This window comes from Siniperca chuatsi, linkage group LG13 (assembly GCF_020085105.1).
Source record: "Siniperca chuatsi isolate FFG_IHB_CAS linkage group LG13, ASM2008510v1, whole genome shotgun sequence".
Classification (NCBI taxonomy): Eukaryota; Metazoa; Chordata; class Actinopteri; order Centrarchiformes; family Sinipercidae; genus Siniperca; species Siniperca chuatsi.
In genome coordinates, this window is record NC_058054.1 from 445,195 (window position 1) to 471,716 (window position 26,522).

General features: G+C 49.3%; 2 protein-coding genes and 1 long non-coding RNA gene across 9 annotated transcripts; 2 read left to right on the forward strand and 1 right to left on the reverse strand.

Annotated features, from left to right (window-relative positions):
• Positions 1-78: 78 nt before the first annotated feature.
• Positions 79-20,667, reverse strand: LOC122886830 (dynein axonemal heavy chain 17-like). 3 transcript variants are annotated; one of them, XM_044219551.1, is made up of 23 exons: positions 20,535-20,667; positions 16,598-17,341; positions 15,734-15,987; positions 15,270-15,456; positions 13,363-13,462; positions 13,189-13,274; positions 11,767-11,892; positions 11,517-11,669; positions 10,809-10,895; positions 9,789-9,956; positions 9,593-9,709; positions 9,273-9,523; positions 7,388-7,580; positions 6,624-6,770; positions 6,419-6,524; positions 6,212-6,315; positions 5,214-5,333; positions 4,985-5,128; positions 3,312-3,485; positions 2,955-3,191; positions 2,488-2,657; positions 2,197-2,332; positions 79-173 (listed from the first exon to the last, which is right to left on the reverse strand). In XM_044219551.1, the coding sequence occupies exons 2-23, from the start codon at positions 16,940-16,942 to the stop codon at positions 168-170; spliced, it is 3,411 nt and encodes a 1,136-aa protein (XP_044075486.1). In that variant the 5' UTR covers positions 16,943-17,341; positions 20,535-20,667; the 3' UTR covers positions 79-167. The 3 variants fall into 3 exon arrangements, with proteins under 3 accessions (XP_044075486.1, XP_044075484.1, XP_044075485.1); XM_044219549.1 differs by lacking the exon at positions 20,535-20,667 and adding an exon at positions 18,238-18,365; XM_044219550.1 differs by lacking the exon at positions 20,535-20,667 and adding an exon at positions 17,496-17,625.
• LOC122886939 lies at positions 182-1,794 on the forward strand. The gene is made up of 2 exons (XR_006380440.1): positions 182-1,327; positions 1,496-1,794. It is a non-coding gene; the product is annotated as an uncharacterized LOC122886939 (long non-coding RNA).
• LOC122886846 (zinc finger protein 664-like) lies at positions 17,819-26,522 on the forward strand. 5 transcript variants are annotated; one of them, XM_044219595.1, is made up of 6 exons: positions 17,819-18,070; positions 18,528-18,602; positions 18,921-18,984; positions 19,427-19,461; positions 23,081-23,219; positions 23,467-26,522. In XM_044219595.1, the coding sequence occupies exons 3-6, from the start codon at positions 18,954-18,956 to the stop codon at positions 24,807-24,809; spliced, it is 1,548 nt and encodes a 515-aa protein (XP_044075530.1). In that variant the 5' UTR covers positions 17,819-18,070; positions 18,528-18,602; positions 18,921-18,953; the 3' UTR covers positions 24,810-26,522. The 5 variants fall into 5 exon arrangements, with proteins under 5 accessions (XP_044075530.1, XP_044075529.1, XP_044075531.1 ...); XM_044219594.1 differs by lacking the exon at positions 17,819-18,070 and adding an exon at positions 18,295-18,418; XM_044219596.1 differs by lacking the exon at positions 17,819-18,070 and adding an exon at positions 18,295-18,418 and having other exon boundaries at positions 23,470-26,522.

A 26,522-nucleotide genomic window follows, 5' to 3' on the forward strand; every position in this document is an offset into this window, starting at 1 on the left:
ATTAGTTTAAATACCTTAAGACGGCCGCTGCTCCTGATTTTGATTTAATGGTAAAAAGACTGAATCCCAGAGTCAGACTCATTTATTCACAAACTTTTAATCATCACGTTTGAACATCTGAACTTTGAACGCGCTGAAGTGACGTCTTCTGTTTCCTCTTCAGTCCGTCAACACTGAAAGAACAGAACAGATTACTCCCAGAGCTACACGATGCACATCAATAACACTTATACAATAACAACAGAGTGCAAGTTGAAAAAACATTTAGTAAAAAACAAGTGTCATGTGACTTTCTGTCTCGGAGCGGGAGTGGGCGGAGCTTCACTGTTTCAATAAATGGACAGAAAAAGACGTTTGAGGCTCAACGCTGTTCATGAAACGTTGTAAACAGACAAAAATAAATGGACCCGTTAAAGTTACCGGTGTAAAGCCGTTTCATCCGGGCCGCTCTGACACGATTATTCCTCTTTACTGCAGTTTTATTCGCCAAGAAACTCGCGCAGTCAGACGACCAGACGGCGGGAAACAAACCGGGTTCTTCAGGTGATCGAAACCTCTTCGTGTAGAGGGCGATGTGAGAGCGCCGCAGTGACGGCAGCAGGTCAGAGCGGAAGCAGGAAGTCCTCGTGAACTGTGGCTGCATCCCCAGTGTCCTAACTGCATCCACGCTTTCTTGCGCTTTTTTCCTTGGAAATCCACGGAGGAGCGAGGAAACCAGGAAATGCGTTTGGTGCGCTGGTGTCTGCACACGTGCGCTACTAAAGGCCCACAGTCATCACTGTTACCTGTTTCACAAACACCTGCGCGTGAAGAACGGGCCGCAGTTCATTACTGAAGAACTAGAAAACTGCAATGATGTAACTCGGATCAAACCTCAGGAATTATCGGCCGCATCACTACAAATGATTCTCCTCCTGACTTTAACTGCGTCCATAAGAAAAGTTAACAAACAGACCCTGAAAAGAAAAGGCTCTCTGATAGATTGAAGTTGTTCGCGCTCGTTTTGTTTTTAACTAGATGTTGAATCAGAAAACACATCGAGTATAAAACCTGACGCACTCTTTAATCTGTCTCCACTCCGCTACGAAACTGCAGCGCCGATCAGCTGCAGCGTCCAATCAGTAACCGATAACCGATAAGGGGGCGTGTCGGCCTGTAAAAGACTTCCGCGCAGGCTGCTCTCGCGCCTCCTCGCTCCTCGGAGCACAAATAAGACACTTGGGACGGCCTGCAAGATGGCGGACCACAACGACTTCCTGTTCGAGCGAGGAAATATCAAACGACAGACGTGGGATGCAGCTCGTGTCACCGAGTTCACAGATCTCAGGTCAGCCCACATCAGTCTGAATAAACCGACCCCCGATACGACGATCAGACGCGTGTCTGTTTGAACAACTTTAGATTTAAGATTTACAGCTGCTCTGCAGATTTAAGGATAATTATTTCACTTCAACTGAAAATGCTTTTATATTAGATGTACTTCTTCTCTTTCCAGGGACAAACAAACAGGAAGAGGTTTCAGGTACCAGGACCAGGACCTGCTGACAGATTCCTGTTTTCATGTTTCCCAGCGACATCACACGCATACGATGTTGGTTACCGCAGCAACGCAGCGACGATAACAACCTGTCTGTTAGCTGTTAGCCGAGTCGCGTGGAGGCTCAGACTCAGTCCTGTCAGACCGTGCTGAGGGCTGGGCTCATAAAGCGTGTTGTGTTACTATGACAACCGGCAGCTGTGAGTTGTGATGTCATTAGCTGATAATAACTGCACATTAAACAGTTTATAATACGATGACTGTGATATTTCTCGTTTCTTCCTTCTGTTTTGTTTGTTGAAGCGTAACTAAACCAAAGTGTGTGTTTACTGCCGAGCACGGATTCATTGTGTTAGAAAGATGCAGAGCGAGCGCCCTCTACTGGCTGAAACCTGCTACTGCAATAGATTTTAGCTATTGGCTGCTCTGGAGGCAGGTGACGTCACCAACCACGAGGCCACGCCTCTGCTGCGTTTTAAACACGTAGTTCCCTTTCACTAATGTAAACGTCGCTGATTCCTTTAATGTGGTGAAACTTTATTTAAAATAAATGAACAACGATGCGATGGATTGGCCCATGCTCCGCCACACAGCAGCAGGAAGTGACAACATGAACCACGATCTGAAGATCGGCAGTGACGTCAGAGTGATGTCACTACCTGTAGCTGTGCTGACAGGTGTTCAGGCAGCTCGACTCCTGCAGCTTCCAGCAGGATGATGGTTTCTGTCAGAGGGAACCTGGAGGAAGATGAAGGCTCTTCATCATCATCACCACGCTGAGTCACCCGCTGCAGACTGAACACACACACACAGTTCTCAGGTGAGTTTACCTGTCACTGACTGAGTCCAGCAGGTCTCGGGTGAGTTTACCTGTCACTGACTGAGTCCAGCAGGTCTCAGGTGAGTTTACCTGTCACTGACTGAGTCCAGCAGGTCTCAGGTGAGTTTACCTGTCACTGACTGAGTCCAGCAGGTACTCTGTGTACATGTGTCTCCAGTCGTGGATGATTGACAGCAGGGAGTCTCTGAAGGGTCGCAGGTCGACCTGCAGCCAGCTGTGCAGAACGATGACGTCATCCAGGTGAGTCACCTCACTGCTCAGTCTGTGGAGCGACTGAATCTGAAACAACACATCACAGACACACAGACCTGTAGCAGCCACCAGGTGAGGTCAAAGTGATGACACAGCAATATCAGCCAGCACAGGTGTGACCTGACAAACCTGTTCAACATCTGTCACCAGCCTCCACCCACACTGCACCACGCAGGTGGAAACAGTAACACATTTACTATAAACAATACAATTGTTTTTACCTGGATTAAAATGTCTGGAGTAAAACATCAGCATGAAAAAACCTCGACAGAAACGCCTGGACAAAAACACCTTGATGAAAACACCTGGACAGGTGTGTCTCACCTCTCTCTGGAAGTCCTTCAGGGTGGGCGGGGTCTCCACAGCCTCCAGCTCCTCAGGTCCCAGCTGTCTGCTGTAGGTCAGAAACTCCTGCATCACCCTCCTCCTGTCGCTCTGCCACAGGTATGAGTACCTGTCCAGCCCTGCCCTCAGATGCTCTGCCTCCTCCCTCACCTGCAGCAGGCGATGCATCACTTCCTCTTCCAACGCAGAGAGATCTGGACTCTGCTGCAGAGACACCTGACAGACAGGTAGACAGGTTTAGTTTAGTTCCTTTATTTCTCAGAAACGTTCCTTAAAGCTTCAAACAGCAGCCTGGACGGGGCTGAATGTGTGATGTCAAAGTGATGTCAGAGTCACCTGGTAGTTGCCCTGGCGACTCACAGAGATCCTGGGCGGCAGACTGGCGGCTGTGTATATGTCAGTGATGATGGTCTTCAGGAGGTCAGAGAGGCCGTCGCCCACTGACGGCTCGAACACACTTCCTGTTTCCTGCAACTGCAGACGGACCGCCAACAACGCAGCGCTGCAGCTCTGCACAGATTTTAAAGGCTTTGTTTGCATAACGTTTGTCATGTTTCCGTTTATTAGGTCGTGGACGGTACAGAGACAGACAGGAAACCGGGGGAAAGAGAGGAGGGTATGACATACAACAAGGGTCGCTGGCTGGAATCGAACCGGGGACATTGTGGTCACGTGGTTTGCTCCTTAACTATTCAGCTATCAAGACGTCAGTCAGACGCGACACATGTGGGAAAATCTATACATATATATTTATATATATAGATATATTTAGTCGTAGTAAATGGCTTCCCCCGTTCAATATGGAATAACTTTAACGAGGTACCGGGACTCGAAAACAACGCGTGGACGCGTCTCTCGGGAAATGAACCACTTCGTTGTGCGCCAGTATAGCAGCCACGAGAGAAAACGACCGTCCAATCAGAGCTGAGAATGTAAGTTACATGATTAATATCAAACACACCTGGAAGAGAGAGAGAGCTGGTACTTGCAGCTCTTTGACTCCTGATCCCGATCCGGGTCCTTTAATATTGATTATCTGCTGATAACTGAGTCCGATCTGATACTTATATTGACCTAAATGTTGATTAAATATGTGTCTTGTTATGGTTTGAGGTTAGTAGTTTAGTATTTCCTGTTTTATTTTGTAAGTGTTCTGCCTCATGTGTCTTGTGTAGTTTAACTTCCTGTCTTTGGTTGGTTTTCCCGCCAGTTTTGATTGTTTGCCCTGCCCTGATTAGTTTCACCTGTGTCTCGTTTTCTCCCCTCACCTGAGTGTATTTAATTCTGGGTGCTTCCTTTGTTCTGTGCCAGTTTGTCTTCGTCCATGCATCAAGCGTTACAGCGCTTTTCTAGTGTTTTGGACTTCCCCTGTGTTTCTTGGACTTTGCTAATTTTATGCACTTTCGGATTTTGCCTCCTCCATATCAGATTTGTTTGGACTGCTCTACCAGGTGAGCTACCGGGGCGCCCCAGCTGATGGTTTATTGGAGAAAACGTCTCACTCTACTGGAGTTGTTGAACTACAGAAACACTCCGATTGTACAGCGGTGTTACAGCGTGGAGACTCACAAACTGACCACAGACAAGATTTATTTTGTACTGAATTAACATTAATTAGTGACAGCTGATCTGGTCATTTTAACCAGTGAAAGTGACGTCAGCGCCGGCTGAACATGAGAAGCTGCTTCCTGAATGTTTTCTACTCTGAGCTTTGATCATGATGATGATTAGAGTCGGAGTTTAGAGAATCTGCGTAATGTTATTTTACCAACGTCACTGCTGCAGCTGCTGGTACAGTTGAGGGTTCAATGAATGAGATCCACCTCAGAGTTTCATCAGAAGGAGCAACAGAATTCAGCTTCACTGAACTTTCAACAACATAAATGTGTTGTTGTAAAATCACCTGGATTAACTAAAAACACCAACAAGAATGAGATTATCTGTACAGCACAAAAGAATCAATCTAATGTACTGCTCAGGCTGACACAGGTCTTTCCAGGTGTGTGTACCTGTGGGTTCATGTTGTCAGACAGGAAGTGCAGTGATCTGAGCAGCAGCTGGAACAGTCCGCCCTGGACTTTGTCATCGATGTGGTCGAGATACTTGATCCAGGACTCAGAGGAGTCTTCAGTTCCGTACAGACTCCTGTTCACCTGAGAACACAGCAGTCACATCAGCACCTGTCTCTCCTCTTGCTCCTGTTCCTCCTGCTCCTTCTCAGGTGTAATCTGTGGTTACCTGTGTTAACCTGAGCAGCTGCTGTCCCTCCTCTCTGATGCGTCTGTAGCTCTGCTCTGTAGCGCCGCCCTCCAGCAGTAACTCATCTGAGTGCTGCAGCAGGTGAAGCTCCGCCCAGCCCTGCAGGTGCAGTAACACACTGATGGATGGATAACGACTACAACCAAATCTACAATCAGCAACAAAACTTCATTTTCCAAAGGTTCTCCTATGTTCTGTTTCAAACTCTACAGAGACTCGTGTCAGAGACGAGTCGCACCGGTTTTGAATACAGTTTTGATGATAAAGGTTTTACTGAACAAAATAACAATAACAAAAGCAGTTAAGACCACTAGTTTTCTGTTTCATCACAGTCTCATGGATTTAGTGGCATCTAGTGGTGAAACTGCAGTTTGCAACCATCTAAATCCCGCTCGCCTCGCCCTCCCCTTCCAAGTGTGTAGGAGAAACTACGGTGGCCATGAAACTCGCGAAAGGCCCTCTCTAGAGCCGGTGTTTGGTTTGTCCGTTCTGGGCTACTGTAGAAACATGGCGGTGCAACATGGCGGCCTCCGTGGAAGGGGACCCGCTCCCTCTGTAGATATAAAGGCTGATTCTAAGGTAGATTATTATTTTCAGGTGATTAAACACTAATGAAAACACACTTAGAAATATTATATTCCATTTCTGCCGACAGCTGCTCCTAAATGTTTCACACTGGACCTTTAAATGTTACAGTCAGGTGTTCACATGAACACTGACACAGGTCTTTCTTGCTGTAATCGTTCCTGCTGTTCATGCTGGGCATTAACAGAGCAGAACATGTTTCTAATGGAAGTGATGAATCCACAGTCCTCCTTCTGTGTGAATGTATGTTGAAAAGTTTATCTTAAATTAATATGAAGCTTCACATCATGTTACAGTTTGTTTTGTACCAAACTCCCTGTTTTGAGCTGCAGTGGACAACAGAAACCTCATCACTGGCTGCAGGTCGCTTCAGAGGTCAGAGACGGACTGACCTGTATGATGTGTGTCATGGCGTCCATGTTGGCTCTGGCCTCGCTCACTGTGGAGCTGAAGATCAACACTCTCTCTCTCTGCTGGCCCACCAGGTGCTGCACACCTGAACAAGCACAAGCACACATATACACACACGTACTGTAACCTTCTTTATATAATTACACAAAATCTGGTCGTGTCATGTGACGTGTCATGTGATGTGTCACCTTCACAGCTCCAGGTGTTCCTCTGCAGTTCTGACAGGGTGTGGTTCAGGTCCTGCAGCTGGTCCTGGATCAGAGGAAGCTCCACCTCTATGACGTCACTCACCACCTGAAGGACGACCACAGTCTGTCACATGACCTTCACCTGGATCTAACTGTGTTCAGGACCACACTTTGTGTGTGTGTGTGTGTGTGTGTGTGAGTGTACCTGGTTGTAGCAAGACACCATGTGACTCAGGCTCAGGTAGCTCTGTGTGATGTCATCTCTGCAGGTGAAGAGTCGAGCAGCGTGGGGGCGGAGCTCCACATCCGTCTCCCTGCTCACGTACCTGAGCTCTCTCAGCGCTGCCTCCAGCTGGACACACACACACACACACACACACACACACACACACACACACTTAATTTGAATAATGTATCTCTCCACTGTCAAGACATTGAGATTTTTGAAGTGTTCCAGGTGTTCCAGGTGTGTATGGAGAGGTAATCTGAGGATGATAACCTTTTGATGAGCTCTACAACATCTGTTGTACCAGGAGGTGGCAGCACAGTTCCACCTTCGCTCTCTACTAAACCACGTATTCTCTAACTTACTCTGTCGAGCTCTGAGATTCGTGCTGCAGCTCTGTTCTGATTCTGAATCATTATTTCAATGGATTGAACTCCAATCAGAAACACGTTTTTCTTGCTAATCAAAACACATCACCTGAAATAGAGGCTCATCTTAAGTAGAGGCTCCAGGACGCTGCCCTGGGGAACACCACGTGTTATTGACTGCGCCAGTGACAGCAGCCAGTTGCTGAAACTGCGTCAGAGTGTCCTGGTGACCAGCTTCAATAATAGCCAATCACATGAGCTCCTGTCATCCTCATTAACAGCAGCAGACAGGTGAATGGAGGCAGCAGGTGAGTCTTTAGCTCCTCTTATTCAAACCAGTTCGCGTCTAACAGCATTGTTATTCTTCTGACTGACCTTGTGGCTGCAGTTAACTCCCAGCATGCCTTGCTGGTTGTGTTGTAATAGAGGTTGCTCCAGGATGAATCCACAGTCTGAGTCCAGCTGACAGCTCCAGTCTGATCTGACTTGGTCTCTGAAGTCCTGCAGGAGGTCCACAATCTGCTGGAACCTCTGCAGAACCAGCTGGGACTCCCCTGAGTCCAGGTACCTGAACACAACACAGAGACTGTAATTAAACAGAGTCCAGGACTGAACACAACTGCTGCGTTCGACACCATTGACCATCACATCCTATTACAGAGACTGGAACATGTAATAGGCATTAAAGGAGCCGCACTAAGCTGGTTTACACCCTATCTATCAGATCGATCTCAGTTTGTACATGTTAACGGTGAGCCAAAGTTAGTCACGGAGTTCCACAAGGTTCTGTGCTTGGACCGATTCTATTCACCTTATATATGTTTCCTCTAGGCAATATTATTAGGAAACTCCATAAACTTTTATTGTTATGCAGATGACATCCAATTATATCTATCGATCAAGCCAGATGAAACTTATCAGTTAGCTAAACTTCAAGCATGCCTTAAGGACATAAAGACCTGGAAGACCTGCAACTTTCTGATGTTAAACTCTGACAAAACTGAAGTTAGTGTACTTGGTCCCAAACAGCTCCGAGACACATTATCTAAAGATATAGTTGCTCTAGATGGCATTGCCCTGGCCTCCAGCAGCACCGTAAGGAACCTCGGAGTTATCTTTGATCAGGATTTATCCTTTAACTCCCACATGAAACTAACTTCAAGGACTGCCTTCTTTCACTACATAATATTGCAAAAATGAGGCACTTCCTGTCTCAAAATGATGCCGAAAAAATAGTCCATGCATTTGTTACTTCTAGGTTGGATTATTGTAATTCCTTATTATCCGGCTGCTGAATAAGTCCCTTAAGACTCTCCAGTTGATCCAGATCGCTGCAGCTCGTGTACTGACAAGAACCAGGAAAAGAGCTCATATCTCTCCAATATTAGCTTCTCTGCACTGGCTCGCTGTAAAATCCAGAATAGAGTTTAAAATCCTTCTCCTCACCTACAAAGCTCTTAATGGTCAGGCACCATCGTATCTTAAAGAGCTCATAATACCTTATTACCCGACTAGAACACTGCGCTCCCAGGATGCAGGGTCACTGGTGGTTCCTAGAGTCTCCAAAAGTAGACCGGGAGCCAGAGCCTTCAGGTATCAAGCTCCTCTCCTGTGGAACCAGGTCCCAGTTTGGGTTCGGGAGGCAGACACCATCTCCACATTTAAGAGTAGGCTTAAGACTTTCCTCTTTGCCCCTGTGTTCCTGCTCGACAACTGCTACTACAGTTGTTGTTATTGGCTCAGTTACTATTATTGACATTATTATTCCTATGACTGTCATTCCTATTATTATTACTTTATTAATATTAATGTTACCACTACCGTTACATTATTACTATTTTAAAATTCTAGGTGGTATTTGCATTGTGCCTCCATCTCCCCCAAAACCTCCCTCTCTCTCTCTGATGGCCGCCCACCATTGAGTCTGGTTCTGCTCGAGGTTTCTGCCTCTTAAAGGAAGTTTTTCCTTGCCACTGTCGCCAATTGCTTGCTCATGGTGGGATTTGTTGGGTCTCTGTGAATAATATTATAAAGAGTTCGGTCTAGACCTGCTCTATAGGAAAAGTGCAATGAGATAACTTCTGTTATGAATTGCCGCTGTATAAATAAAATCGAATTGAACTGAACACAGGCCGTAATTAAACACTGAGCCCAGGTCCCATGTCAAAACTAACAAGTCCGGAGTCATGTTCAGGTCAGGAGATGTGCGGACCCCGGCTGTGTGTACAGTGTGTGTGGTTGCAATAATCTGTGATCTTACAGGTGTTGTACAGTCCTGTAGTTGTTCAGAGCGTCTTCAGCTCTCAGTCTGAGCTGCTGAGTCCAGCAGAGTCGAGCTGCAGCAGTCGGAGAGAACCTGCTGAATGTTTCTGATTTCTCTCTCTGACTATAGAACAGCAGCTCAGTCTGATCCAGCTCCACCAGAACCATCTTCACCAGCCGGATCAGGTGAGGACGCAGCTGATCCTGGATCAGAGGACGGTCCAAGACGAACCCGAACATCTTTACCAGCTGCAACACAGACCAGATCAGACCAGAGCTCCTCTCCCTGCAGCTGCTGTACTAGTTATAGACTCGTACCTTTGCTGCAGAGGAGGAGGAGCAGCAGTCCTCGAAGGCTCTGCTGAGGACCGACACCAGCCGTTTCTCCAGGTCTGACATCTGAACCTGAAACTGATCCAGGTGCAGCTCAAAGCTCTGAGAGGAAGAGGAAGAGGAGTCTGACACACAGCTCAGAGTCAAACAGGAAGTACCTCACACACATCAGCTGACTCACCTGGTCGTCGGTGTCAGTGGGGTCACAGTTGCAGTCAGACAGAACCGTCACATGACACACGAAGTGCTGATACACGTCCTGAACCACATCAGTCCACATCCTGCCGCTGACACCGGACAGGACCGTCTGATCCAACTGATACAGCTGCAGACTGACACAGAACACCTCCTGCGGGGGGAGAGAGGAGCTGCTGTGACCCGCTGTTTCAATGCGAGTTGTGATGGCGTTGATGCAGCTGTGCTGGTACTGATTACGGCTGCAACTAATGATTATTTTCATTATCGAGTCTTTATTCATTTGGTCCAAGGTGAAGTCTGCAAATGTTTTGTTTTGTCCAAAACCCAAAACTTTTCAGTTTACCATCATGTACCATCAGCGTCACATTACAGAAGCTGGAACCATCAAATGTTGGACATGTTTGCTTGAAACTGACTCTTACGATTAATCGACTGACTAATTGTTGCAGCTCTGGTGCTGTGGTCATTTAAAGGTCCGGTGTGGAGGATTTAGTGGCCTCTAGTGGTGAAACTGCAGTTTGCAGCCATGTGACCACCGCTCGCCTCGCCCTCCCCTTCCAGGCATGCAGGAGAAACTACAGTGGCCGCGAAACTCACGAAAAACACAAACAGCCCTCTGCAGAGCCAGTGTTTGGTTTGTCCGTTCTGGGCTCCTGTAGAAACATGGCGGTGCAACATGGCGGCCTCCGTGGAAGGGGACCCGCTCCCTCTGTAGATATAAAGGCTGATTCTAAGGTAGATTATTATTTTCAGGTGATTCTACACTAATGAAAACACACTTATGAATATTACATTTCTGCCGACAGCTGCTCCTAAATGTTTCACACTGGACCTTTAAATAAATTGTAGGGTGACAACTAGCGGTTATTCTGATAATCTATTAATCTGCCAATTGTTTTCTCAGTTAATCGTCTGATCTATAAAATGTGAGAAAATTGTCCGACCAACAGTCAAAACCTAAAGATATTCAGTTTGTTACCACGTCAGACGCGTGCACGTGTACCTGGATGCTGTGCAGACGTTTCAGGAAGTTGTCCAGGTGCATGAGGACCAGGTGTGAAGGAAAGTCCCAGCTCTGTGCGACTCCATCCTGCAGCAGAGAGAAACACATTCTGATCTGGACATTTATAAAGCCGTTTCACGCAAAGTCACAGCTGAAATTCAGATGCAAAGATGCTAAAAGTTTGTGTGCATACAGCTCACAGTGATAATACACACACTGTTCACACAGCTGATCCGAGCTCCAGCAGCAATGACGATACTTTACTTTCCATGCTTCTTAACAAAAGGAACAGACAGTTTTGGGTTTAGTCGACCTCTGTGAGGCGATGAGAGGACCAACACCTGTCTGTGTGTTTCAGGTCAGACCATCATGATTTGAAGTGGTCGTCTCTAGATGGGATCCCTGGATTTGTGAAACTCTCGCAAGATTGTACGCGTTGTTTCTTCGTTGTTCCTAAAGCTAACCAAGTAGCTTTGTTGCATGAACCTAAATCCAGGGTTAGCATCTAGACAGGACCATCTGAAGTCTTTGTTGTATCTGTTTCCTGTTCCTGTCCTTGATCTGACAGGTGAGCTCGGCCTGTGCTGAGAGTTCACATCGTTCATGAAAGAACAGGTGGAGGGAGGTGGAGAAATGACCTCACAGCGTAACGTAAACACCCTGCAGTGATCAAACGGAAACAACACGACTGACAGTCTGCGGTTCTACCTGCTTCTGGTTCTCCAGCTGGGTCCTGCACTGAGTGTACGCCTCCCTGAGGCTCTGCAGGGTCCCGATCACCAGTCTGACATCATCCAGGACCGGACCAGGGTCTGACACCAGACCATGCATCACTTCCTCCCCACGCAGGAACTTCCTGCTCTGCAGCAGCAGCAGAAGAAGAAGATGAAGGGGGTTTGATGACGACACAGTGTGTGTGTGTGTGTGTGTGTGTGTGTGTGTGTGTGTGTGTCGGTACCGTTTGTATAAAGAGGTTGCAGATCTCCTGCAGCAGGACCACCATCCTGCAGGGTTTACAGTAGAACTCAGACCTGATCCACACCAGACGCACCTCCTCCATCACAGCCGCCATGTTGTCCCCCAGCTGCCAATCACAGACAGAGTGCAGTCACAGAGTGATGATGTCACAGCAAACACCAGTACAGGAGCAGGGGTCACAGGCGGCGTTCACATACTAACATACAGAGACCGGATGCCCTCGGACTTCCCCTCCCCTCCGTCACCCGACTGCCCCGCCCACCTCCTTAACCGGGCCTTTACCTGCACCTGCCTGCCAGGTACTGTCTGATATCACCCTGCCGCCCCGGCCGTCTGCACCACAGTGGCCGAGTCCGCCTCTGATACGCGACTTTGGGCTTCTTCTTCATTTTTTTAAAGTCGCTCGGAAAAAATCACGGGTTGCAGATTTTTGGGTTTGTTTTAAAAAACATGTTTCGGAAAATCTGACAAGCGACTTCATTTTTTTACATTTACGGTGGCCATGTTCCCCCGTGACCACGCCCCCTCCCGCCTGTCAGCCTCACAGATCCGGCTTCATTGCGGTTTCTGCCGAGTAGTCAGATTTCATAGGTTTATAGTTGTATTTTTAGAGCGCCCATTCTGATGAATTCTGACATACGTATGTAAATATATAAACATGTAAGCTACCCTGTAATTAAACATGTTAATACGGTAGTTTGTAGACTGCTTGTTCCTCCTTAAATTTAAACATCTTTCATTTTGGAATGACGGCATTGTTCTGGCCATTATCGTGGTGATTTTCCCATTTCATTTGTTCCAAATACTATTGATTACTCTGATTCATTCTGTTTTTATTGATGATAAAAGAAGTGAATGCAGCTCATGACTCTTCAGACTTTTCCTTTTTAAATCAGCATCGTTACAGGCTTTTTATTTCCCGGCTGTGCAGACTAGATGTAATCAGATTACATCTCGCTTTGTGAGTAATCCAACAATCACATATTCTGTCAACGTAAAGTGTAATTATTACTGGGTACTGCTTCCTCAGCGTCGCCCTAAAATACAAGAGTAACCCACCAACGCTGATATAAATAAAATCTGTTGCTGCTTTTCAAACGCTGAGTGGTTTGATTTCAACGTGCTGCTCATTTCCTGTTCACTGTAACAGGAAGTGTCAATACTGGGCTTGTTTGTCTCGCCAGAGCTGGCAACGCTGGTCTGCCTGGGTCCTTCCCGTTACCGGTCCCCCTCTCCGCCGTGACACCAGGTCCACGAAGCCCGATCCGGTTTACTGCTGGCGTGTAACAGCTTTTAGGGACAGAGGTTTCTCGTTGTTTTTAGGTAAAACACACTTAACGTCGTCTCATCGTAACAGCGACTGTAAACAGACAGACATAAACCATTGGCGGCGTTCAGGTACCTGCTGGTACTCCACCTGCTCCACCTCCTCCAGCTTCTCCTGCAGAGGATTCAGATTCAGACTCACATCTTCAGCCTCCTTCAGACCTGAGAGGACGACGTCAGAGAGGTCAGAGGTCAGGTGCGTCTCAGGCTGCAGATAACGAGTGTTATTTCACAGACTGATTACTTCTACCTTCCTGGACGTCTCTGTAGATGTCTCTCAGCGTGGACCAGTAGACGCTGTCTGCCTTCTGAACGATGGACGCCACCTGCTGAGCTCTGCTGCTCAGCAACTGAACAAACAGTAACAAGGACAGAATCCAGGAACTACAGAAGATTTCATTTTATCTAGTCGCTGCTGAAACGTACAGGTATAAAAAGATTAAAACCCACTTATGTAGAACAGCTTTTAACACTTAGTGGCCCTGCGACACTTCTCTTTATCTTCAGAATCAGAAACACTTTATTGATCCTGAAGGGAAACTCTTTGTTACAGCAGCTCGCCTTTCACGTCAGTCACACAGGAGGAAGTACTAGCAAACAATATGATACACTATAAACACACTAAAAACAGGTCAGAACATAAATGAAGCACCAGGTGGATATAAGTGTAAGATAAACTAAGTGTGAAGTACCAGGTGGGTTTACCGGTTGATGATGATAATACAGTATAATAATACAATGTAATAAGTAATAAGTAATGAGCGGAGGTGCCTGTACTGTCGAGAGTAATAGAGGTATATAATACCAATAACAATAAATAAGAAAAACTAACAGGAAAACTAATATTGCATCTTAATGTTGTAATGTGCTCTGCTGTTTGTACTTTTATTAGTTGTTATCTTGTTTTTAATGTTGTACAGCACTTTGGTTCAGCTTCGGTTGTTGGACGGTGCTGTAGAGATAATGCTTGATTGATTGACTGATAAATCCTACGAGAAGTGGAATCAGCATTTAAAATGGAACGACCTCCACTGAAAGCAGCTGAAGTGTCCGTGTAGGTGTAAGCACTGGGTGAAGCGAAACTGCTGAAAGGAGCTGAACTGTCACTCAAAGTGTAAACAAACAAACTGCAAGTGTCAGCTGAAGTGTGAGCACTGAAAGCAGCTGAAGTGTCAGCACTGAAAGCAGCTGAAGTGTCAGCACTGAAAGCAGCTGAAGTGTCAGCACTGAAAGCAGCTGAAGTGTCAGCACTGAAAGCAGCTGAAGTGTGAGCACTGAAAGCAGCTGAAGTGTCAGCACTGAAAGCAGCTGAAGTGTCGGTAAAGAGGAGGAAGAGATAACTGCAGTTGAAATGTTGACATGTAAAAGGAGCTGAAATTTCTCTTGAACATTCAAGTGTAAGTTTATGACGCTATTTTAATTTTTCTTATAAAATTACAACTTTGTTCGCACTTTTTGATTGTAAAATTCCATCTTTCTAATCACAATGTAGCGTTTGTTTTGTAATATTCTGACCTAACAGCATCAGGACGCCCCCACAGTGACTCGGTCACAGTTTGACAGACTGTTTCTGCAGACTGTTGGATCCTTCTGATGACTTCGCATCAACAGTCAGACCTCTAGTTCTCCTCTGAGGCTCCGTTCTGGACTACAGCTCGCAGCGTCCTGTAGACGGTCTTTCAAACCCGCATTATTTTTAGCTTTGAGCCAATGAACCTGATTAAACTGGAGGGAGAAGGATATACGGCATGTCTGTTACTGAGAATACTACCGGTGGCTTGTAAGAATCCCTGAAGAAGAAACGGCTGAAAGGAGAAACGCCCGACTGACCTGGTGAACACTGTTTATGGAGAGAACTAGCTGAGAAAGATGCTTTAAGATGCTTTCTGAGGATGAACATGTTGATTACATCACCACCTGCTGCCACAGTGACATCATCACCTGCCGTCACAGCGACATCACCACCTGCTGCCACAGTGACATCATCACCTGCTGCCACAGTGACATCACCACCTGCCGCCACAGCGACATCACCACCTGCCGTCACAGTGACATCACCACCTGCCGCCACAGCGACATCACCACCTGCCGTCACAGCGACATCACCACCTGCCGTCACAGCGACATCACCACCTGCCGCCACAGTGACATCATCACCTGCTGCTGGATGAAGTGCAGGTTCTTCAGTCTGTTCTTCCAGAAGCTAAACTCCTCTGAGGGAAGCGGCTTCAGTCCGTCCAGAACCGGCTGAGACGAGTCCTGCTGCAGGAACTCTGACACAAGCTCCGCCCACTCTATGACCATCGAGTCACAGGCGTGGAGGAGCTTCACGTCGGACACCTTCCTGTTGGAGGAGAGAAGAAGGCGTTATTTCCCCCCCACCAGCTTTCCGCCAGCACTCTCTCTGATTGGCTAGTACTCGCTTCCTAGCCAATCAGAGGCAGAGTAGGGGCGGGACTTGGCAGAAAGCTGGTGGGGGAAAAAATAACACGAGAAGAAGAAGCTTCAGATCTGACAACTTCCTGTTAGAGGAGGGGAGAGAGATGACTGACTGTATGTTTTAGTTCAAATCACAAAGCCTCCGCTGGATGACAACAGAGGTGGACGCTTGTCTGTCCTACCGGCCTTCGGGGTCGTCATGGACATCGTCGTCGTGGAGAGGGTCGTCATGGAGAGCGTCGTCGTGGAGAGCGTCATCATGGAGAGCGTCGTCACGGAGAGCGCCAGGATAAGGCAGAAAGGTCCGTCCCTCTATCTGAGACTTCATCACCAGCGCCTCGTTCTTCTGTCTCTCCATGAACCTCAGCGCCTCCTCGGCCACGCCCGCTGCCCAGCTGCCGCTGGTCTCTGGGTTTCTAAGCAACGGGCAGGTCACCTGAGGGGAGAGACAACACACCTTCGACCTTCAGCTGCTCGCTACAGCCTGAACGTCCTGCAGGTGGAGCTCTATCACGCACAAAAACCTGGATTTTTAGCCTTAGCTGACCTGCCCTTCACATTACCGTTACCCTTAACTTTAGCCTTAGCTTAGCTAGTCTTCATCTTATCGTTAGCCTGACTTTTAGCCTTAGCTTAGCTAGTCTTCATCTTATCGTTAGCCTGACTTTTAGCCTTAGCTTAGCTAGTCTTCATCTTATCGTTAGCTGACTTTTAGCCTTATGCTAATCTTATCGTTAGCCTGACTTTTATTCTTAGCTAGTCTTCATCTTATCGTTAGCCTGACTTTTAGCCTTAGCTTACGTAGCTATAATGTAATCATTAGACTTTATTCTAGCTTAGCCTTAGCATACCTAGCCTTAGCGTTACAGTTAGCCTTAACTTAGCGTACCTCAGTTAGCCTTAAGTAAGCTTAGCTAGCATGTATTTTTCTGTTATTTTTTACTTTAGCCTTATTTGACCTAAATTAGCCTTAGCACACCATTAGCCTTGATGTTAGCCATGACGTCAGACCTAGCTTAGCTCGCAGTTAGCCCTGGCTCTCTCACCTCCTCGGAGACCGCGATGATGAAGCTCATGGCGTCCTCTCCCTCAACTTCTTGAATTATCAAAATCTTTCTGGCGTTTTCTTTCGTGACAACTTCGCGGGCCGTTTTGGAGACACAGACGACTTTGGTTTGGACATTTTTGGGGAAGTCGAGGCTGACGGAGAGTCCCGACTGTGAATCGCGACAGATGTACAGGTTACAGTAGTCCTGAGCGTTGAAGAAGCTGGTGAAGGTCACCTGGTTGTCCTCCTGTGAGACAAACTCCCGCCATGTCTCCGGGTCCAGCCTCAAACTGCCGACCGTGAAGCTCCGGACCGGGTCCAGCCGCTCGTCCTTACCGTCCATCTCTTCTGTTAGACCTGGTTCTTTCTGTCCGGTTCTTCTCGGAGTAAATAACGGAACCTGTTAACCAAGCTGTCGGTAAAACAAACAAGTTAAAACTTCAGGAAATCCCGACGGTTGATGTTTTTTAAAATAACGGTCAGTCCAGTCGCGCGCGCGCGCTGCCTTCAGGTGTCGCTCCTCTCGTCGTAAACGCGAGGCTTCGCTGCACAAAGACGGACGTGGTCCGTGTCCGTAGTTTTAAAGAAATCCCATCTCTGGGTGCTTCCTGTCCGCAGCAGGGCGGGCGGGTCACTCACCGCTCAGGTATCCACAGACACACTCCCTGTTCGTCACTTCACCTTCTGCTGTTTCAAAAACACAAACGTGTGTGTGTGTTCTCTCTCTGCTGCATTCACGGCTCTGCAAAAGAAACAAGGTGTGAGGTAACATTGCACCTAATACAGCTGTAGCTTCAGTTATATCTGATTATATTAGCGTATTGCTATTATAATTTATTTTTTTTTTTTTATTATTATTTTATGTTTCTAATGTGTCTGTCTTGTGTATTATTTACTTTTTTCGCATTTAATTTTGGATGCAGGTGGTGCAAGCGTATTGTAATTCTTTTCAACCACATTTTCTTGATAAATAAGCAGCTGTAGAAATGAGTGTCCAGGTGTTTCCTGATGAACAGAAGCGGCAGGTATGTAGAACCAAATAAACATGTTGGTATTTAAATGCTGTGTCGTCCTGTTGGAGTCTGCAGCTGGCGGGTCTGACGGGACACTCCGGGCCGGAAGGTGGCGGTACGCGCCTGCGCTGTTCGCCACCCGACAAACGACCCCAGAAGAAGAAAATAGCCAACTGTGATTGGTTGCTGGGTCGCATAAAGACAGTATGGCGCCGAGCGGCTGCTTCCTGAGAGCTGAACGCAGGAAGATGCCCGCTGGCTTCATGTCGCTGAACCGGAACAAGGCGCTGAGCGCAGTCCGGTGTCGCTGCTGCCGCTCGGCCTTCACTGAGGAGTAAAGGCCGCTGCGTCAGTTGTGGGAACCACCAGCTAAGCATAAGCGGCTAACGGCTAACGTTAGCTGCAGGCGGCTCTGCGGACTGAGCACCGAACAGCCGGCCCGGGTGGATCCGGTAAAGGTAAGCAGGAGTCCAGACTCCGGTTTATCAAACAGAGAGGACTGAAAACTGCGTTTGTGTGGCGGGAATATTCAAGATGGCGGCAACGTTACCACGCGGCCTGCCTGGCTAAAGGTTCAACAGACTCCAGTGCGCATGTGTTGGCTAAACCTGTTTAGTAACATTACATTTCATTCACAGCCAGCGTCGTCCCTGGAACACGCCGTCGTCGTCCTGGAACACGCCGTCGTCCCTGGAACACGCCGTCGTCCCTGGAACACGCCGTCCCCCTCAGCGGTCTGCGTTCAGGTTGTGCTGAAACATGACTTTTACAACAAACTGGGCGTCGGTTAATCAGGTGGCCCACAGGTGAGTGAGCCAGCTCACCTGGACTCAGTGTAGAGGGACACGTGTGACGTCAGCTGAACGCTGCAGTTTTGTAAAATGGAGGCAAATAACTGACGTTTGTTCTTTTCAGAGTCCTGCTGCCCTGAAGAGGACCAGGATCTGTGTGATCTGTCCCCCCCTGGACTCAGGAGACTCATGGACAAAGGTAAGATCCACTGAACACAGCAAACCCACAGGGCACGCTGCAGTCCAGGAACCAGATCAGCTGTTAGCTCTGACTGGGTCCAGGTGTTCTGGTCCAGGTGTTCTGGTCCAGGTGTCTGACTGTGGATTCATTACCTGTCTGCCTGGAAGTGATGTAACGAAAGGCCGACTGAAGCCCCCCCAGCAGTCTGTTCGCAGAGGGGGGCCGTGACAAAACCGACCGAGCGCGTAGTCTGATCCAGGCGGCTCCCAGGGATCCGGATCGGTTTGATCTGAGTCTACCTGTTGACTTACTCTGCTCTCTGATTGGCTCTGACAGAACGACCCGTGGCCCCCTGAAGGTGAAGCTGTGATGTCAGCAGCGAGGTCAGAGCTCCGACATGGTGAGTGTCATCACATCTGAACGAACATCCAATCACGCAGAAGCCTCGCCGATGAGGTCATAATATGGTATCGCACCCACTCTGACATCATCGGCCCACTCAGCCGGGATGATGTCAGAGTGGGCGGGGCTAATGTCTGCTGGGAGATGATGTGAACAAAAGGCCGAATTGTAGCGCCGCCGCCGAGCAGTGTGTTCTCAGAGCGGGGGCGCCCTGACAAAGACTGACCGAAGCGTTCGTCTGATCCCACAACAGCTGACTGGAGGTCACGTGATCCACCAGCTGACTGGAGGTCACGTGATCCACCAGCTGACTGGAGGTCACGTGATCCACCAGCTGAAGGACTTTAATAACAAATCAGTGATGTAGTTTAGTAGCTCGTTCGACAAAATACTTTTACTGTAAACTGATGATTTTTGTCTCTGCCTGTCTCTGTCTCTAGCGGAGGACGCCGTCTGCCTCTCGGACCCTCCTCAGGTAAACTAGTCGAGTCTGCTGGCGTCTGAATGTTGAGTCTTGCGGCTCGTTGTTTCCAGATGTTGAGCTGACGGACTGATGTTGTTCCAGCTTGTGTTTTAAACCTGTGGGATGTTTTTATTCATGTCTTTAATAAAGAGAGAGACTGTCGCTCTGCTGCTGTATTGTGTTACTTTAACAGTGAAGGTCCTGCAGAACCACCTCCTGCTGCAGCTCACAGGGCCGGGCCACATGTAGAGGCAGGGTTTGGGTCTCTGGGGGGGGCGGGGTCAACAGTAATATGTATTTTAACCGCCAAACACAGTTGGACAAACTGTCATCAGGCCCGTCGGCTCCGGGACACGGACTGTGAGGCGCCGGCGTCCTCAGCTTGTGCTGTAGCAAAGTCCTCCGGGTTCGTGGGCTCGTTTATACACCTGCACCACCAGGTACCTGGACTGTCGGCCCGCTCAGGCTGCAGCTGTTCTTCCCCCTTACCTCGGTTCATACGGTTTCCCCGGGTCGCTCGGTCTCGTTCGAGGCTGCGCTTCATGTTCCAGAGCTTTCAGCCGGACGTGATCGCAGGCTTTGAACCTCCACCTGCACAGGTGCGTCCTGCTGTCTGTCCTGAAGTCTGAGTCCACCTGCCAGGGCTCCGCCCGAGCGTGGGCGCTGCTGCGCTGCACCCTCGGGTGTGATGTGAAGCGACAGTGGGGCTGGAGTAGCCGCCCAGCCCCAGCAGCGTGGTAACGACCCCGATCCGCACAGGAAGCCGAGCTCTCGACATGCAGGAAAGTCCACCTGGTGTGACTCCGGCCTGCCGCGGCTCTGGGACGGTTTAGGGACTCGCCCCGAGGCCTTCGTCCCCCCTGGACTCTCACAGGAAGAGTAATCCAGATCAGCGCTGACTCAGGAATATTACACAAAATGTCATTTCTATACAATAACTTGATGATACTCACAAATGTTTCCCTGCTTTAGAGACTCGAGAGGAGATCTCATGAATATATCGGTTTTATCTAACTGGACCCCAGACAGCTGAAATCTTACATTATATTTTATTTCTAGCTCGGATTTTGTGTTCTTGTTTTCACCTGGACTGCGTCTGCTCGGTCCTGGACTGCTGGTCCCGGAAGTTGGCCTGCAGTGAGTGTTGTGCAGGCGGACAGGAGGCTCCTCCCCCCGGAAGTCAGCAGCTGCTCGCGCCGCTGCAGCAGCCGAAGAAGAAGTTGCTGCCGCGGCTCTCCGGGACGCGACGGCTTCAGAAAGCAGCGGTCGGATCTTCACTGAGCAGCGGAGCCGGCGGGATGGAGACCGACGCGGCTTCCCCGGTAAACACACCGAGCCACCCGCGCGTCTCAGACTCACACCGGAGCTGTTAGCGGCGCTAAGCTAACGCGGCTAGCCTCTAGATCTGAGGGGAGGCTCCCTGCCGCCAAACTCCATTCATAAACAGAGCGATGCAAAAGCAGCGACCCGCCTCTCAAACCGCGCACAGCGAGTGGCACAAAGACCAGGGGAAGCGTTATTACGGTCCTGGAGTTAGTTCGGCCTCAGCAGGACACGACTGTGCCGCTGAACTAACACTACAGGCCCGTTTCGTTCCTGCCGGAGCGCGGGGACGAACAGGCGGAGCAGCGCAGCAGCTCCGGTTTGAACGAGGGTGGCGTTAGCCGAAGCAAAGAGTCATGTGCCTCCGTTTGAGTTAATCAGAATTATTAACGTGAATCTGTCGCAGAACCGCGAATATAAAGTGACCGGATTCTGAACGGAGTTCGGCTGAGGTTCTGTCCCGGCTGTGGGCTGGTTTTTAGGTTAGCTGGTGTTGGAGGCCTGCGGGTCAGTGTTTATGCTCAGGTGGAGGAAGTACGGATCCCACGCTGTGACACACAGCTGGGCCAGGTAACGTTGGACAAACCTGCAGGATTTGTAAAGTAATCAAACGAAAAACTCCTCCAAAGCCGCGCGGTTCCAAGCTTAGTGAGTGCAGACAGGTAGGCAGGTACACAGGTAGGCCGGCCTTATACAGGCCTGCAGAGCTTTTACACTTATTTATTCAGAGCGTTTGATTTGTCTGATGTAAAGACAATAACAAACATAAACACCTCGCAGCTTCAAACCCTCTGCTGCAGTGAGAGTGTGAGAGTGTGATCAGGAAAAAGCCCTTAAAGTATTAAAGCAGTGCAGCGTCCCTGTGGCTGCTGTGCTGTTATATATTCTATCATCAGGTTATTATTCCTCGTGCATTAATGTAAAGCAGGATGTTGCTGCTGCAGCTGGTGGAGCTGGAGCTCATGTTGAACCGGTTTGTATCGGACTGCAGCTGATGATGCTTTTCATTCTGGATCCATCTGCCCATTCTTTTCTCCATCGATCGATCGATCGGTTTGGAAAACGGTGAGAAACGCCGTCACGACGACCCAGAGCCCAAAGCGACGCCTTCAGCGTGTCGTCGTGTCCGACCGACAGTCCAAAGCTCGACGTTATTAACAAACATCACAGTTATTAAAAATATAAAGTGTTTAGCTTTAGTTACTTTAAAGTCTCGACTTTACAACCAGCGCAGAGTTCCTCGCCTCAGAGCTCAGCGTCATGGGGCTCGCTGTCGGTGGTCACTACAGTGTTCCCCAGGGGCCCCCGAGGGGGAGCGGGGCCCCCGAGGGCCCCTGAGGGCCTCAGTACGTGCAGTGTGGAAGGAAAGAGCAGGGACACGTCGGTCTAGCTTACATGTGAGGGAAACACGCCTGCACTGAACATTATATAATCTGTACAACAGTTATCTGCGTCTGTTGAACACCTGCAGAGCGGCGGCCCCCCCGCAGAGCCATCGCTCGTACCTGTACCTGCCGTCTCCTGTTGGCTACCTGCCGCTCGCTGTGATCGCTGTGCTGTCAGGTAAAGCTTCAGGACGCTCAGGTGTGTGCACTGACCTGGATATGAAGCGTCCGCAGCGCAAAATAATAGAGCGCTGGTTTCTAGAGAGACGACGGAGCCGCCTCCTCCTCCTCTTCATCATCATCATCATCATCATCATCCTGCTCCTCAAATCTTATAATAGTCTGAGATGTTAGACAGAAACACAGAACACGCTGGAGAAACATCGTGCTTTTGATTATTGATTATTGATTACTACGAAACTAAATAGTTCGACATCAGTTTGACGTCTGATCTCAATGTCCCCTTACTGACTTTGTTCCCCGGAGATTTCGGCCACAGCTCATGGTCCTCAGCCTCAGTGGGGGAACGTCGACTTCCTCGCTGAAGTTGTGGTTTGATTTTCTGTCAGCTCCTCTTATAGACTAAATTCTACCGAACAGTTTGACCACAGATGAATCTGAGGAAGAGTCCGGCTCGTGTTCCTCGTCCTGAGTTTGGGATTATTCCTCCTGCTCGCTGTCGGAGCGCATAGCGACGTCCACCGCGTCTCCATCTCGCCTTGTATGAAATGACTACTTCCCTCATCGACAGCACCTGCGTAAACTCACTGAGGGTCTAAAAACAAAGCCGGACTTGGGTTTGGTTTTCTCCGGGGCGGCGTGGGGGGCGCGATCAGGAGGGAACGGGTTTAAACTTCTACATCGACGTTAAGCTCACGTGTTTCAGTTGGTTTGGCGTCTCTGACTGTCGGCTGTAATTTCAGGACGCAGCCGAAGACGTTCGGATCAAAGTGGAGCCGGACAGCGACGTGGAGATCCAGTCGTATCCCGTCCTCAAGAAGCTGTCCGTCAAACTGACCGACTGCAGGGTGTGGCTGGAGGGGCGGGACTTCCTGTCTCTCGGTAAGAACTGAACTCATTTATAGTCTTTACAATCTTTCAATAAAAAAACAAATCAGGGGAATAAATAGATCCCGCTTCCTCGTGCAGCTGCGTTTTGATACTTTTGGTTTATTTTGTAAAAAATAGAAAAATTGGATTTGTTGAAAAACACTTTGATTTTCCTCGAAACAAATATTGTTTTGGTGTCGGTTAACAAACGTTTCCACGCAGTCTTCTAATGTGGTTGTCTCTGACCTCTCCATCCCAGCAGACGATCACCCTCAGCTCTGCAACCGGAGACCGAGGCAGTGCCACCCGACGAACACTGGCAGGAAGATGGTCTACTGCTCCGAGTGTAAGAAAGGCTTCTACAAGAAGTCTCACCTGGAGGCTCACCGGAGAACCCACCGAGGACAGAAACCCAACCAGTGCTGGCAGTGCGGGAAGACCTACCCGACCCTGATGAGCCTCGTCGTCCACCAGCAGATCCACGACCGCAAGGAGCCCTACCAGTGCTCGTACTGCGACAAGACCTTCGCCCTGAAGAGGGACTGGAAGACCCACCACCGGACGCACTCGGGGACCAAACCCTTCAAGTGCTGGTTCTGCGGGGACGGCTTCGGCGAGCAGGACGAGCTCACCGAGCATCTGGAGGTGCACAAGGGGGAGAAGTGCTACCGCTGCAAAGTCTGCGACAAGATGTTCGTCTCCTACCAGGGCTTCAACTTCCACCGCAAGTCGCACAAGAACCAGAAGCTGCTGCCCTGCCTGAAGTGCAAGAAGACCTTCAGCAACCCTCAGAGTCTGAAGCTCCACCAGGTAACTCACTCCAACAGGAAGCCACACAAATGCCCCACCTGCGGCAAAGGCTTCAAGCTGCTGAGCGGCCTGCGGTGCCACCAGAGGACCCACGAGGACCTGAAGGACTACCACTGCACCGAGTGCGGCAAGTGTTTTTCCAGCCTGCAGGGTCTGAAGCTGCACAACCGCACGCACACCGGACTGAAGCCCTACAAATGTACCGAGTGCGGGAAGAGGTTCACCCAGTCGCCCCACCTCAAGTCTCACATGGTGACCCACACCGGGGAGCGACCGTTCCTGTGCACCACCTGCGGGAAGAGATTCACCCAGTCGTCCCACCTGAGATCCCACATCACGCTGTTCCACGTGGGCGAGAAGCCGTTCACCTGCGACGACTGCGGGAAGAGCTTCACCATCGCTCACTACCTGAAGATGCACCGGCTGAGCCACACCAAGGAGAAGCTGTACCAGTGTTCGTACTGCGAGAAGTCCTTCTCCTACCACAACTCCTGGAGGGCCCACGAGAGGATCCACACCGGCGAGCGGCCGTTCAGCTGCCAGGACTGCGGCCAGAGCTTCATCACGTCGGGCTCGCTGCTGAGCCACCAGAGATCCAAACACACCGGGGAGAAGAGCCACTACTGCATCACCTGCGGAGAGTTCTTCTTCACCAGCTCGCTGCTGCGGGTCCACCAGCTCGACCACACCGGCGAGCGGCCGCATGCCTGCAGCTGCGGCAAGACGTTTAAAACCAAAGGAGTGCTGCGCTACCACCTGAAGAGGTTCACCGACCACCAGCCGGCCAAGTGACCGGCTGCCCGGAAGCACATCAACCAGAGGGTTCACAGACTGGGGGGGGGGGTGAAAGGGACAGGTGCATGCAGGTGTTGTAAAGGCAACAGGAAGTCCGTTATTGTAGTTTGTCAGCAGGTGGAGCTGCAGCAGCGACTCACAGCTGATGGAGGACATTAAGACGCTTTAAAACAGTTAAAACACTCAGACTGATCGCTGCAGCCAGAGGACGTCGTCGTCTCTGACGTCCGTCCAGAATAAACCTCATGAATCAGCTGAGACGCCAGAGCAGAGAGCGGCTGCAGAACCTGCCTGAGAATCCTGCTGTTTCTAAGTTCCCTTCAGTCTCGCAGTGATCCAGAGACAGCTGTCTGTCCGTCCACGGGTCCACTGCAGACAGGAGCTGCTGACTGCTGGTTCGGCTGCTCTGACGGGACAGTCTGACTGCATGTGAACACAGACGGGCTAACAGACGGGCTAACAGACGGGCTAACAGCTGTAGCTCACGCAGTTGTCTCAGTTCTGACTGGCGGGGGCCGCAGCCCTTAAACACCTGACGTATGTTGACTGTCGGGAACTCGGCGGTCAGAAGGTTTTGGTGTCATTTAACGAAGATGAGGGTTTTCTGTCAGCAGCTGCCGGTTTTCCTCGTTGTGTTTGTGGCTCTTTAAGCTGCTTTTCACAAACTGCCGATCACTTTTTCATCGTTTGCGTTACAATTAGAACAATCGGTTTTATGTTTTGTCCTTTAACACGAACCTTTCTTTCCTTTTTTATAGAAAATGAAATGATGTAAGATTTGAAACCTGCTCCCCGTCGCTCCCTCAGCTTCTGGCAGCTGTACAGAAACTTTTCTTAAAACACTGATTTTATGTAAAACACCTGATTAAAGAGAACAAACACTGAGATGTAACACTAAGAAGAGATGAATGTACTTTGCTGTTTGTCGTCAGAAACACATTTGTGCGTCTGTCTGAACTCAAACCAAACGACTGAGCCGAACGCGTCTTAAAAACAGACCCGAGTCGGTCCGAGGTTAAAGGTCCGAGGTTTGGTTCTGTTCCAGTCAGACAAAAAGACATCAGTTTGAGCTGAGGTTTTCTCTGTGTGGGCGCGCTTGTATTGCTATCTTTGTGAGGACCAGTTTCAGTTTCAAACCGTCGCGTGAGGATGTTTCTGCGGCCGCTGCTCGCCGCTTCAGAGGTCGTGGTTGTGCCGGTGAGGGTCCTCACAAGTGTAGAAAGACGAGCACGTATGAAGCACTTTGTTAACTTTAAGAGTCTGAACGAGTTTTTCTCTTTCATCCATTTTCGTATTTTCACGATGTTTCAGTCCAGCTGTTGACCTCTGACCTCGGAGTCTGCCCCGGTCTGTTTTCAGCTGCCAGATCCAGGTCTTTGTGTGGACCCGAGTCTGAGGTGAGGGACTCGGACTCGAACAGCGGGGACTCGTGATGTTTAGCGTTTTGCCTGTGAAGTCGTCCTCAAACCCAAAGATTAAAAACAGACTTCAGACCGGCAGACGGACACGACGGGCCGGTCTCGGCCGTGGGCCGTGACTTGTACCGGCCAGGACTCAAGACTGACTTGTGGTACACGGACTCGGTCCTCGTCCGGTCCGTCCTGGTCTCACGTTGAGATCTTTATGATCAGAATATGTTTTATGTCTCCAGACGTCTGTTTGAGCTGAATGATGTGACTGCAGTGAAATAAAACATGGTGTTTCATCCCG

Coding starts and splice junctions, on each gene's coding strand:
- LOC122886830 (XM_044219551.1), bottom strand. CDS start 16,942: ATGGACGGTAAGGACGAGCGGCTGGACCCGGTCCGGAGCTTCACGGTC. Junction 6,316..6,418: donor GAACACCTGGAGCTGTGAAG/GTGACACATCAC, acceptor GTGCTTGTTCAG/GTGTGCAGCACCTGGTGGGC. Junction 2,333..2,487: donor CTGGACTCAGTCAGTGACAG/GTAAACTCACCT, acceptor GTGTGTGTTCAG/TCTGCAGCGGGTGACTCAGC.
- LOC122886846 (XM_044219595.1), top strand. CDS start 18,954: ATGTCAGCAGCGAGGTCAGAGCTCCGACATG. Junction 18,985..19,426: donor GAGGTCAGAGCTCCGACATG/GTGAGTGTCATC, acceptor CTCTGTCTCTAG/CGGAGGACGCCGTCTGCCTC. Junction 19,462..23,080: donor GCCTCTCGGACCCTCCTCAG/GTAAACTAGTCG, acceptor CTGTAATTTCAG/GACGCAGCCGAAGACGTTCG.